This window comes from Epinephelus fuscoguttatus, linkage group LG16, assembly GCF_011397635.1.
Source record: "Epinephelus fuscoguttatus linkage group LG16, E.fuscoguttatus.final_Chr_v1".
NCBI lineage: Eukaryota > Metazoa > Chordata > Actinopteri > Perciformes > Serranidae > Epinephelus > Epinephelus fuscoguttatus.
In genome coordinates, this window is record NC_064767.1 from 38,078,126 (window position 1) to 38,092,451 (window position 14,326).

General features: G+C 40.5%; 1 protein-coding gene across 1 annotated transcript in view; it reads left to right on the plus strand.

Annotated features, from left to right (window-relative positions):
* The first annotated feature begins 1,218 nt into the window (after positions 1–1,218).
* galm (galactose mutarotase) overlaps positions 1,219–14,326 on the plus strand; it is a 48,228-nt gene continuing 35,120 nt past the window's right edge. Inside the window, exons 1-4 of the mRNA XM_049601246.1 lie at positions 1,219–1,355; positions 2,919–3,112; positions 3,556–3,710; positions 13,348–13,461. Coding sequence (XP_049457203.1) covers positions 2,926–3,112; positions 3,556–3,710; positions 13,348–13,461 — 456 coding nt within the window. The 5' untranslated portion in view covers positions 1,219–1,355; positions 2,919–2,925. The remainder of the gene's footprint in view (positions 1,356–2,918; positions 3,113–3,555; positions 3,711–13,347; positions 13,462–14,326) is intronic.

The window sequence follows — 14,326 nt, forward strand, 5'->3', positions numbered from 1 at the left end:
TGGCATCTCTACATATTACACCCACTTATGAGAAGATTAATTAGGCTCCTCCTTCAAAATCACCCCATAAGACAATCTACCAAAAATTAAATAAATAGGCTAAATTAAAAAAAATCAATATTTTAACTAGAAACACATTAATGGCGACGTCACATAGTCAGGAATAGGTAGATTGGCTTATGGGGTGATTTTGAAGGAGTAATTAAGTTAATCTTCTGTAAGTGTTATCCTCCCTCAAAAACTGGCATGTTAAATTGATATTAAAACACTTTAAAACTTACATCTCAGGAGTACCTGTCGGGATCCTTCGGGAAACGGTGGAAGGCCAGGTGCGGGGTGTTCCACTGATAGTTGTTGCTGTTAATTGCACTACACTGTTTTACTTTTTTCATCCTCTCTCCTTGACAGCATATTGTCTGGGCGCAACAGTCCAAGCTCGACACTCCAAAATGGCGGCAGCGCCCCTAGTGGCTATTGGCAAAAATTCAACGGCGCTTCGCCTCTTGGTATCCATGCTCTTTGCCGTAGGTCAGCATCGATGCGGACTTACGGTAAGGAAATTACCCACAGTTCATATCGTTGTGACGTCAAATACAGGTGTTGCCCTCGGAACACCAGAAGTGTTATAAAAAACGAAAACACGGATGGCAGATATGCCAACCGTGTTTTTTGCCAGAACAGTAACGTTATGGAAGGGGAACGAAAAAAACAGATAGATAAACAATGAAACATTACATTAACAAGGATTTAAGATGGTACATAAACACACATGAAGTCAGAGGAATACCAGTGGTTATATTCCACACACAAAGAATATATATAGCCTATATATATATATATATATATATATATATGTATATGTATGTATGTATGTATATATATGTGTATATATATATATATATATATATATATATATATATATATATATATATATATTCTTTGTGTGTGGAATATATACTGACAATAACCGATAAATGATCACGCCCAGAGCCACCAGTGTCAACAACATTTTGTAGAGAGGGGGATAAGTGCTGTCCCATTCCTATTTGTAGCATCCGGAGCCCTTTCAGAGTCTCACACTCAATCACTTACAGCTGACGTCAGTTAAGTCAGTGAGGGTTCAGGTCTTGAGTCTTTAGGGGCCGGATTGGAATTGGGCCTAAGTCTACTGTTTGGTCCACACTCCGGAACAGAAGGTGGCGGTAATGCACCAATAAGCTGGATGCCAACCGCCGTTAAACAAAAAGAAGAAGAAGACGAAGAAGAACGGGGGATTGGGAGGGGCCGGATGTCAACATTTGAAGCCCATAGTAGGTTAAAGTCCGTAAACTGTGCTGGTAATGACGGTGTTGCAGGTAACTACATCAATACACGAATCATATTCGCAGACCGCAGAGAAATGTTAGTAAAGAGTTCACATAGCCTACCGTATAATTAACAGCAATTAGCAAGCAGCTTTCATAGCGGTATTCTTTTTAAAGTGTACTGTGTTTGGTGTGTGTGTGTGTGTGTGTGTGTGTAACGATGTTTTCCTACTCGTCACGGTTTTTAAAGGGCATGTTGCTGTTTGGATGACATGGTATATTGCTCGTGTGTGTGCCTGTAAAAGTAGTTTAACTTCACAGACACAAGTTTATAGCCTCCACGGAGTCAGTAAACTAAACTGTAGCCAGATAGATAGATAGATAGATAGATAGATAGATAGAATTTGGTGTTATAAGAGACTGTTCTTTTTCTTTCGTTTTTTTTTTACCCTCCCCAAAGATACAAATAGTTTTCCTTGAGCCCCCTGTTTGACTGGGGGGAAGTGCATGAGCCTCTCTCCACCATAAATTAGTTATAAGATAACTCACTCTCTGATATTTGAAAGTTAAAAGTTAGCAGGTAAAAGTTGAAGATAGTGTTAAAAAGAGCCTTGGTCTTACATTCTTGTCATGCATACTGGTAAGTTGATGTGCTTTATTTACAGTTTGTTTTGAGCTAAATCTTAAATGAGACATAGAAAACGAAGTGATTTTGATGAAATATTACTATTTTAGGCTCAGATTTGTTTTGTTTTTTTCGTTCTCAGAATTTTAAAAGTCCAATGATAATTTCTGTTTTTTCCTTGAAAAGCAGTGGTTAAATAAATACAAAATAGAGCCATTTAAAGTTGTATGCCCCTCCCCTAAGCAAAAAAGCAACAACAAAATGAGTCCCCCCAAGTTAATAAAAAAAATATTTGACATGCCTCCCCCTTTCTGTGGTGTGTGTGTGTGTGCGCGTGTGCGCGCCTCTTCATCCAGCATCCTTAGAACCATTTCAGCTGTATACCTCGCAGCCACAACACACACACACACACACACACACACACAGTACATACAGTAATGTTAGCTAGATCAGTTAGCTAGCGTTAATTTGTTGATACATGATAATTAGACATACTCTTTCACACTCTTTGATAAGTACACACATTTCTGAGGTAAAAAGTGAAAGTAATACTTACATGTAACAGATCTTGCTGTGCAAAATAATCTTCTTAAAGGGTGACACTTAAGATATAGTCTGTGTGGTCCACAAAATATAAATTCCTGACAGTCACAGTTGATAAGATTCAAAGGTTCCCATGAAATTCCATAGGAAATGAATGTGGGTCATTTTTGACCCGCCTATGGAAGCTTGGGTAGTAATACAAAAACTAGAATTTTGTAAAATGTATAAAAGGTATGCTAAAAATTTAAATGGCATGACATCAATAACATGTTTTTGAGGAATAGCTGGAAGATGAAATGATAACAACTTTTCATTACAAAGATATTGAAGAAATATATAAGAATAAGAAAACAACCTCACTGGGTCATTTGTGACCCACTTATGCACCCAAGGGTTAAGGAAATGTTCTGTTCTGCTCTGCTCTGCTCTGCTGTGGGTTTTAAAAGGTCTGAGATGACTGAGGTGAGCCATCAGCAGTGGGGAGAGGTGGCTGGCCTGGGTGCTGTGGAGATATGGGTCCTCCAGTCCTCCCAGGTGCGGGTGGAGGTTGTTACCCTGGGTGCCATCATCAGGTCTGTGTGGAGCAAAGGGAAGGATGGTCAGATGGAAGACGTAACCCTGGGCTTCAATGATGTGGAAGGCAGGAAGATAGTTGTTTTTCTTTACATAGACCACATAAAAAAAGAATCAAAGGGAATGAAATTATTTCTGAATTTAAAAATATTTGAGAATGATTTTTGTTGATTTTATCAGTCAGTTTGCTGGGCTACCCCACATGTCAAAAGATCACAGAGAAAATTATCTGATTATAGTTCTGCAATGTAGAAATGAAGTAACTTCTGTATTAAAAAAGTTCTTGTAGCTTTTGAAATCTAAACAGAAAATGTTTACTGTAATATTCATGGTGTTTGTAATATGACATATTTGAGATGTATTTATTATATTTACATTTAATTTGCTGCTGCATGATGTCATGCAGGAGCAATTGTGTTTGGTTATTTTTAATTTCAGTAAAAACATTTTAGGCAGCAACTGAATATGCCCAGGAACACGGTCTTGTGTTGTGTTGTGTTGTGTTGTCAGGCTATATGTCAGATACGCGGTACCTGGGAGCTACGGTGGGCCGTGTGGCCAACAGGATTGCAAAGGGACACTTTGTGGTGGAGGGAAAAGAGTACCAACTGGATATCAATAATGGACCTAATGCACTGCATGGAGGGCTGCGGGGCTTCAATAAGGTAAGACTTAGTGAATATGTGTTTGTTTATCATTCCCTTGAGTGAGTGTGTAGAAAGCTCATAGTAATTTCTGTACAATCTGAGTGGAAAAATACCATTTCTCACTCTGTACTTGCCTCACAAAGGTTTTCCGACCCAGTTGCAGGTACATGAGGTTTGTAAAGACTCATAAAATAAGTTGCCACACACTCAAAGTATATAAATGTAACCTGTTATTCCATTAGGTTTGGCTAAGGCATGGCAGTCTGTCCTGAATGATGTTTTCATACCAGAAAGAAAACATAAAGAAATACTGTAAAGTCATGTTTCCACCAAAAACTTTCAGATTAGTACCCTTAGAACCATACGTAGCCTGTACGGACAGGCACCCAAGATCTGGTTAGCCTTTCCACCGTAGACAGTACTCTGAAATCTAGGCAGGGTTGTTGTCACTGATTGCTCTGTCCAGCTTTCGCTGTATGTCCTCATCACCAGGGATACAGAGGAACGTCTCATTTAACATCACACACGTGCGCACGCAGACTCTACACCTATTATACTGTTATTATGACTGTGTGTCTTTGTGCCACACATTGAGCTGTGCATGTTTGTGTGACAGAAGTCCTGTGGCTTCTATTTATTTATTCTCCTGTAGATCAAACTGTCATGAGGCCAGAACAAACACACATTTATTATTGCGCTGCCTGAAGTGATTGAGTGCACATCAAAGGAAATTATGTTTTAAGCAGAAGCTGTAAAATGAGAGAAAAGGGACAGTGTCCCCATCAGCAGCTGGCAGCAGACATAAAGTAGTTTCACACTGCTGGTTTGGCTTTATTAGGGAAAATTGCAGTGGAGGAAGAAAAATCCCTGTAAGAAAAGTTGGAACTAAAAGAAATGAGAATTAAAGTGGTCCTACTATACTGTTTCTGTTCACACATGGAATTAAATAGAACAGGATTTTTTAAGATGATATCAATATTGATATTTGAGTGGAAAATCGAGTGATGATATATCGACTTCTTTAAACACATAAAATAAAGAGGTTTGGGATAAGGATCCCTCAAAGTCAAGATATAACATCATTTTACAAGCATCTAGAAGGGTTGCAAATTCTGAGCACTTAAAGCTATAGTGCGTAACTTCTGTCACCTCCCAGCGGATAGTGCGTTATTACAACTAATAAGCCGGTGGCACTTCCATGTACACAGAGTAACACTCGCCAGTCGCCACACACCGTACCCAGTACACGGAGTAACACTCGCCAGTCGCCACACACCGTACACAGTACACGGAGTAACACTCGCCAGTCGCCACACACCGTACACAGTACACGGAGTAACACTCGCCAGTCGCCACACACCGTACCCAGTACACGGAGTAACACTCGCCAGTCGCCACACACCGTACCCAGTACACGGAGTAACACTCGCCAGTCGCCACACACCGTACACAGTACACAGAGTAACACTCGCCAGTCGCCACACACCGTACACAGTACACGGAGTAACACTCGCCAGTCACCACACACCGTACAGAGTAACACTCGCCAGTCGCCACACACCGTACACAGTACACGGAGTAACACTCGCCAGTCGCCACACACCGTACAGAGTACACAGAGTAACACTCGCCAGTCGCCACACACCGTACACAGAGTAACACTCGCTACACACCGTGTACACAATGCTACACAACGTGGTGAACACCAGGCTGCTAACATTACATTACGTTCATAGCACCATTTCCAAGAAAATAATAAAGTACTAGGTCCAGTACATGTAACAGCAACTCATACTACTTATAATATAATTATAAACCAAGTCACTTACTTATCCAACAGCAGCAAGGCAACATCCATGTCTGCCCTCAGCCCAGTTTCTTCCTTCAGGGCTCTATACCAAGGAAAAGCGACGCCAATACAAATCCCTTCTCTTGCCTTCTCCGTCGGTCACTTTCCTTCTTTGATAATAGACCTTCAGCCGAACGTCCAGGCTTTTTCTTTGTAGTGGGATCCACTTCTGAACCGTGTCTCGGCCGCTTCTCTGCCATGTTACTTTCACTTTCTGCCTGCGCTCTACCTCTTGCTGTGACACTCTCCACTCTTCCTCCCCCTCCCTTCTTGTTGTGAGGAAGCATTTCCTGTGCGCCAGCGCGGGAATGTTGCCGGTTGACACGCAAACTAAAAATGATATCTATTGAAAAATACCGCGAGATGTTAGAGGAGCCGATCGGCTTAATCAGCATTGTGTCATCTCCTCTAGTAGTGGCTTGGGTGAAACGGACATTTACAGACCTGTAGAAGTTACGCACTATAGCTTTAACTTAATAGATTAGTGGTAACATTAACAACAAAAATGCATTAAGCAAATGATGAGGAATGGTTAGTAATATTTTGTGTGCATTGACTTTGGCAGAATACAACAGAGCACCAACAGAAATAAGAATTTTCTTTCAAAATGAAAACAAATGTATTGATATAAAGGATTGAAGGATGTGTTTACATTAGGGATGGGAATCACCAGAGGACCCACTATACGATATTATCACAATACTTAGGTCCCAAAATGATATTATTGTGATATCAAATGTATTGCGATATGCTGACTATTGTGATAAAATATACTGCGATTTATTACCTTTGTTTCCAACTGCAAATTATTTCCTCAAAGGAAAACTTTATCAAAATCAGTTTGACCTCATAAAATAAAGTTTTCAGTCTGTTCATCTGACTTCAATCATTTTGCAGCAAAATGTGATGCAAAGCAGACAGACTGACCAACACCGTCTTAAGACCTGTCAGAAGTGCTGCATACACCTGACAAACTGAACTGTTGGCAAATTTAATGCCCTCTGTGAGGCCAGATTAAGCGTGTGAGCGAAACACTTCACATGCAGGTATCCCACTTACTGAGTGGCAACACCCATGTTTGAAGCATTGTCTGTAACAGCAACAATAGCCCATTCTTGTGCTGCATTTTGCAGGGGGTCTGCAATGTTTCCTCCAGTGTGACTTTTGTTTACTGCTCTAGTGAGATGTGAGACAGCAGCTGCCAGTTCTCTGTGAGATAATGTAAACTCACACATGAATCCACTGACTTTGAAGTCCAGGGGTCGTATTCACAAAGCCTCCTAGCGCTAAGAGCTGCTCCTAGTGATGAAATTCTAGGAAAAAAATTCTCTGAAAAATATTGTTTAGTATTAATTGGTGACAGAAAAGAATGAATTTCATTCTGCAGGGAAACGTGTGTCCTTACTGTGCATATGACAATAAACACTTTGAATCTTGAATCTATATGTTTTATCAAGACCCTGTGTGCGCTCAAAGCTGTGCCACAAGTTACTACGAAAAATAATTATGAGGAATAACAGTGTGTTCCTGTATGTGCTGTGCACATAAGGCACACAAATTAAATGAATCATCATGACCGTCATTTATCCTAATTTGTCCGCACATATCCCACATCTGCATGCACATATGAGATAGTTTACCGCACCCAAAAAATGCGTCAGGGCACAACAGAAACACATCCACCCTCCAAACCTGCGACATTTCACAGATATCAGGCAACTGACAGGTGTAATTGAGCTCAGCTGGAACCTCATCAAGGGTCGCTCCACCAGCTACTCTATATAAAGGCGTTGCCACATCACACATGTGTGAGATACCATGGCTGCTTTACAGCATATTCTCGCTGCTATCCAACAGTGTCGCTGTGTGCGAAGCCAAACCGTATATGTAAATGCATTTGTGCGTCAGCACTTCAGCCCACTCGAGGTGCTGACAGACCGGGCTGTCCAAATGAAGTAACGGCTGCCACGTGCTTAGATACAACGCCTCATCAACTTAGTGTCTCCACACATTCACACATACATGTCACATTAACTCTTTTACAACTGTCAGCGTGCTGCCTGTGTGTTTTCATAGTTTATACCTGCTGTTTTGTCTGATTCTCAGTGTAGATTAATATAGTCCATAAATCTGTCAATTTTGTCCTCCCATGAACTGGTCACGTTAAGATGATCTTTAGCAGAGACACAGCATTGATGAATGCAAGTAGGATACAATGTGGTCAGGATACAATGCTGGGACCGTATTCCTAAAGATTCTTAGCACAAAGAGTTGGTCCTAGTGGCCAAATTCTGAGAAAATTCTTAGAAACATGATGTTTTCTAAGAATTTCCCCTCAAAGTTAAGAGTAGATCCTGGTAAAGATAAAAGGTATTCCTAAAGAATCTTAGCTCTTAAGAGAGCTCCTAAGATGAGATCTGTTAACAGCAGGGAGGAGGACTTTTAAGAGGCTTAGGAGTTTCTTAAGCAGAGGAGAAAATGGTGGAAAGAAGAGGCAGGGGAGACATTCTCCAAACACTGAATGACAGTGAATTAATTAAACGCTACGGATTGGAACGTGCAGGAATCATGTTTGTGGTTGATCTCATTAGAGATGCGCTTACTTCTCCAACCCATCGCCACAATGCAATATCACCAGAAATGAAAGTCATCACAACACTGAGGTATTTAGCAACAGGAAAAATGCAACAATGCAGCAGTGATGACTTGGGTCTGTCACAACCCTCCATCAGCAAGGTCATCAAGCAAACACTGACAGCACTATCACAGCCTCATATTGTGACATAGTTTGTTTCGTTTCCGCTGGATATCCACACTTTACAGGCTCACAAAAGGACATTCATGGACATCACAGGATTCCCCGGTGTTGTGGGTGTAATTGATGGGACACACGTCCGTATAATTGCACTGTCAGAAGATGAAGCCGTCTTCGTGAACAGGAAGAGATTTCACAGTATCAATGTTCAACTTGTTTTCAATGCTGACTATAAGATTTTGGGAATTGTTGCTAAATGGCCAGGCTCAACACATGATGCCAGAATATTCTCTGAGAGTGGCCTCAGACAGCTTTTCGAGGGACATTATGTGCCAGCCAATTGCCACTTGTTAGGGGACAGTGGCTACCCATGCAAACCATGGCTCCTAACACCTTACCTCCATCCAGACCAAGGGCCACAACTAAACTAAAACAGGTAACCCAAACAATATAGAATTATGCATGGAAATAAAATGTAAAGAGCATGTTGGAGTATCCTAGTAGTTTAAATATTTCCCTCAAATAATGTACATTGTCATGTATTAAATTATTCACATTATTTCCAGTTGTTTTGAATGAAATTTTGATTATGTCTGTATTAACTTGTAGGGCCCATAAGACAACAAGGGCAGTAGTGGAGTGTGGCATTGGCCAACTGAAGATGTGCTTTCATGTTTGACCCTGATAAAGTCTGCAAAGTCATCATAGCCTGTGCCATACCACACAACATTTGCAAGGCTAGACCGATTGCAGAACCTCTCGAGGGTGATGAAGACAGCGATGATGATGATCATGGTGATGAAAACATTCACACTCCACAGGGGAACTTGGCCCAGAGTGGACTGCCTTACAGAGCCCAATTACAAATTTACATTTCAGGCCAGCTATAGTATATGTAATTTAAGAACTTGGTGACTGCAGTGAACTAATACACCAACTAATATTTACTACACATAGCCTACAATTGTTAAATACATGACACATATTACACACAAAGACACATTAATACACAATATCTATTTGCCATGGGATTTATTTTTTAGGAGATCAGTTTTTAGTCGGTAGTACTCCTCCTGTAGGCATAGAACTCTTTTCTGCTGTCTGAGGACATCCATTGTCATCTCCGATCTTCTGTCCTGCAGGGATGGTGTTGGAGCAGCAGGCAGGAATGGTGCTTGAGCAGCGGCTGGAGCAGTGGCAGCAGCAGTAGCGGGCAGGCTGAACTGTGATGTTTCAGGCTGAGGGTTATACACCTGCAATGTCAAAGGACCCGGTTCCTCTGATGGCTCCATGCTACAGAAAGGGGAATACATTTAGTTTATTTAATTATTGTTTTGTTTTCATTGATTTCGCAGAATGAGCATGTACAAGAGATATGAGAAATGGCTTAAGTAATGAATAAATATTGTTCTTGATATTTTTTTACCTGCCTATTGATATATGAAAACTCACTTCTACCTTTGTTGCATTTCATTGAGCTGCATCACTGAAGAGTCAATGCCTTCCCTCAGCCCGTTGATACTAATTCTGACTGTCCCAGGAAATTAAACACTGTTTCTGCAACCTGGGACAGCTGCTTAGGTGGTCCATCCCCTAAAAAACAATCCAGTAACCAATATGTACACATTAATTATGTATTCAAATTAACTTTGCCAGCAGTTGTAAGTAAGTGGTATATCACTCACCTGTGCATGAAGATTCACGTTTGTGTGCTGCAGTCTCCTCTCTTGCTTTCGACTGCAACACATACCCCCTCTTCTCGCACTCCTCACTTGTGCACACAACCAGCGGAAAGGAGGCATTTATCTGTTGTGCTGTATTTTCCCATGCCTGCTTCTTGGCTCGTAGTGTGACACTGGGGCCAAATCTACCTCTCAAAACACTTTTGTTCTCATTGACCAATTGAGCCAGAAGCAAGCACTGTTCCTCTGTCCAGTTGGGTTTCCTACTTCTTTTCTTCTCCATTGCTGTTCGGTTTGTGGAAGATTTGAATGCCAACCAATACTGCTTTATATAGGCCGGTTAGCAATCACAGAAATTGATGAAATCTGAGCCATTTTACCCTTGTTAATACCAAATGGATGAAGTGCAAAAATTACCAGCATGGTAAATGAATGTAAGCAAATAAATATAACTATCAGTATGTGAATACTGTGCAAGTGGGCCTGAGTTTTCACACATTTTGTAAGATAATTTTAAAGTATAGCTTACTATTTATTTAACAGAGATTTTCTTTTTATGTAAAATATTATATTATATAATTACACAGTCTTCATAGAGATTAGATTCTATGATTAAGTCTATTGATTTGACGGTCCATTCTATGCCCATTATCACCAAAAGTGTATTTTTATCTAGCTTTTAGGATCAACCAATCACACCTTTTGAAATGATGACTCATACCTAGCAACAGGGTCAAACACGCCTCCTCACTAAGATAAGAGTTTCTGTCCATTCCTTGCTCAGAGTTCTCTAAAAATGTTCTGGAATCACTCCTAAGCTAAGACTCCTTGCTAGGAATATTTAGGCTAAGTTAGGAGCTCTCTGAGAGGATTCTCAGAATCTTTAGGAATACGGGCCCAGGTCCTACAAGTTAATATGTCCTTTCGTCCGTCTATTATATTTTTGTTTAAATATAATACATTTCGTCATGATTCTCTTACCAAGACTACTTCTTATTTAGTTGTAGTCTTGTTTTCATCATGAAAATAAGTCATTAACAAGTATTTATTGTCGTAGTTATTCATTAGAATTATTAGAATACACATACACACGAGCAGCAGGGAATTAGTGCGTTAGATAGCAGCGCTGTGTGTGACTTACGTGCTGATTAGCTTATTGATTTAATTTCGGCGCTGCGGTAGTGGTCAGCTCCTGTTAAGAGCTTCTTAGAGAGTGGTCTTAAGAGCGATCCTAAGAAGGGCATTAAGAACTAATCTGGAAAGCACTCTTATCTTCGCGACCCTTCTTAGCTAAGACGTTCTTAACTGTGCTCTTAAGTCTTAAGATCAATCTTTACTGGGAAACGCAGCCAATGACAACACTTTCACAGTCAGCAGTTCATTTTATTTCCACTGGGGGTCCACACCTTGCAGGCTCACAAAAGGGTGTGTCTCTGACAACCAATCACATCTGTTAAAAGAATGCATTATACCTAGCAACAGGGTCAACCATACCTCCTCACTACGATTAGAATTTCTGTCCCTTCCTTGCTCAGAGTTGCTCTGAGAGCTTTCCTAAATCACCACTAAGCTAGGACTCCTTACTGAAAGTTTTTAGGCTAAGTTAGTAGCTCTCTGACAGTATTCTCAGAATGTTTGTGAATACGGCCCCTGGTGTGTGGAATGTGGAGGCTAACAGTTTTGACCATGTTGTGGAAGCATGTTGAAAAGCTTGATGGTTGTAGCGTGTTAAAACTGAATTGCTGAATGGAATAATGGTATGGACAATGCTGTCAACCTTCTATGTTTTGGTGAGCATGTATATATATATATATATATATATATATATATATATATAGTTTTGAGAATAAATGGATCACCAAATCCAAAGAGATAAAACGCACTGGACATTGGTTTATTGTTAGCCCACAATATGTGGCCGGAACAAGTTCACCCATTCGCACCTCAGTGGCTTGTTTAGACATTTTGTTTTGTTAAAAAATCACTACAACATCAGACTTGGCTCTAACTTGTTGAGGCATGGACACAGGACCTCTGGGGGTATCCTGTGCTAGTAGTGGATCCTTTGAGTCCTGTGGCTTATGAGGTGCAGCACATCCCACAGATGCTCAATCAGACTGTGATCTGGGGAATTTGGATGCCTTGACCTCTAAGTTGCGTGCCTCAAGCCATTCTTGAGCAGTTTTTGCAGTGTGACATGGTGCATTACCCTGCTGGGAGGGTCACTGTCATCAGTGAGTTGTGATGCCATGAGGGGGTGTACTTGGTCTGTGGTGTTTTGGTGAGTGGAGTGTGTTTACTGTCTTCAGGTCAAATTTCACCAATTTCAAGTTAAAATATGTCATAAATATTATCTAGTTTTTATTGGAACAGGGCTTTAAAATAGCTATGTACACACAACAAAACCAGTAGTTTTTCAAAGAAGTTGCTACATCTGTGGTGTTTCAATCATATCTGACTCAGCAGAGAATAGTGAAGTGTCTACAAGCTTCTATGGGTAAAGTTTTACTCTAACTTCAGTTTGGATTTAATCCACAAAACTGCCAACACTGTTTTACTGCTGCATGCCATATTATTAAAAACCAATGTTCACTGTGGGTCAGATTGTTTTTTAAATATATTTTTTAGGGCATTTTGCCTTTAATGGACAGGACAAGTAAGTTTTGAAAGGGGGAGAGAGAGAGTGGGGGGATGACATGCAGCAAAGGGCCACAGGCTGGACTCAAACCCAGGCCGCTTGCGGCAACAGCCTTGTACATGGGGCGCCTGCTCTACCCACTAAGCTACCGACGCCCCGAATGTGGGTCAGATTTGACCTTATTTTTGGCTTATTTTAACAGCTAGCAAAATGTGGCCTTTGGACCACAAAAAACTAAATGTAGATTTTGTAGTTATTAATAGATAACAAGTTCCTTATGAGGTAAAACTCTATATTAGGTTTTTGAGTATAAAAATGGTCAAATTCGACCTGCTAACACAAGAGGAAAGAGACTTTCTAGCACAATATGAGGGTAAAGTGGCATCCATATGGATGCCAGTACCAAAGTTTCCCAGCGAAATATTACATTATAACGAGATTATCAATATTATTCACTTCACCTGTCAGTGGTTTTAATGTTTTGGCCGATCGGTTTATAACCACTTGATTTTTCTCAGTCAGACTGGTGAAGCCTGGAGAGTTATTTATCCACTGAATATACACAAGTATTTTTCCTAACACCATCACTCTATGAGACATATCTACCTGTGTGCTTCCTGTGTTGTCTTTTATTCCATGTGACCTGTTATTAATCTCCTGTAACAAAGACTACTTTCACTTTTTAATCCTGTATGTATATACTGTATAACATTGTATATTTGTTTCTTCAGGCTATCTGGCTTGCGTCAGCAGTGGAAGGTGGTGTACAGCTGAGTCACACTAGTCCAGATGGAGACCAGGGTTATCCTGGGGAGGTCCAGGTCTCTGTCTCCTACACCCTACAGGTAAGCACACCTACTCATAACTTCACACCTTTGAAGCTGCTCACACTTCGAAGCATCGAAAAAAAAAATTTCTGTTCATCAACTGAGATTTGCCTTTGGCTGGTATGATCTGACTGACGTGAGTGCTGTACCACCTGTTGGTCAGCACAGAGCTCTGGAAACCAAACAGCTTTAGGTAAAACTAAACAACCTTGGATGTAAAAGGTCACAAATTTGATAGATGTTGAGTCATTACAATATTTGTCATAAAATTAGGAAGAGGACTTTTTGACTTGGTTGTTAGTTGTTCCACTGAATTTCAGAAACGTTGTCAGATCCAGATTTTCGCTGGTTCTAGGGCTGTAGCTTGAACTACAGATTGCAGCTCTGTATTTTCATATGCCTGGCACCATGGGAACTCCATCAAACTTCTATCACTGTGTTGCCTGTGTCTCTCCGAAAATGTCTTAGAATCATATTTTAGTGCACTGTTTGGCTGTAATACAAGCGTTTGTGAACCAGAAGGGGGCACCAAACTGTTTCTTGTATTGTGATCACCGAGGCTGAAAATACTGACATCAAACGGTAAAACTAAGCAGCGCTGATCAAATATGAACCAAGATTCTGTTACTGCATTTCCTTTTTCTCATTTTAAATGTTTTCAGAAACATATGTCAGCTTCCTTTGTAACATTAATTCAAGATTGATACCAGGTGACCGCCATATTGTTCTCTATGTGAAAAAGGCAAAGCTGCTTTACTTCACCCACTAGTGGGAGCTATTCTTGGTCAGATGTGGTGCAGTACATTGTGGTAGTTGCATAGGTTTTCTACTTCTTGAGCAAAAGCAAATACCACAGCCCCTTTCTCTGTTTTCTCTGATCATG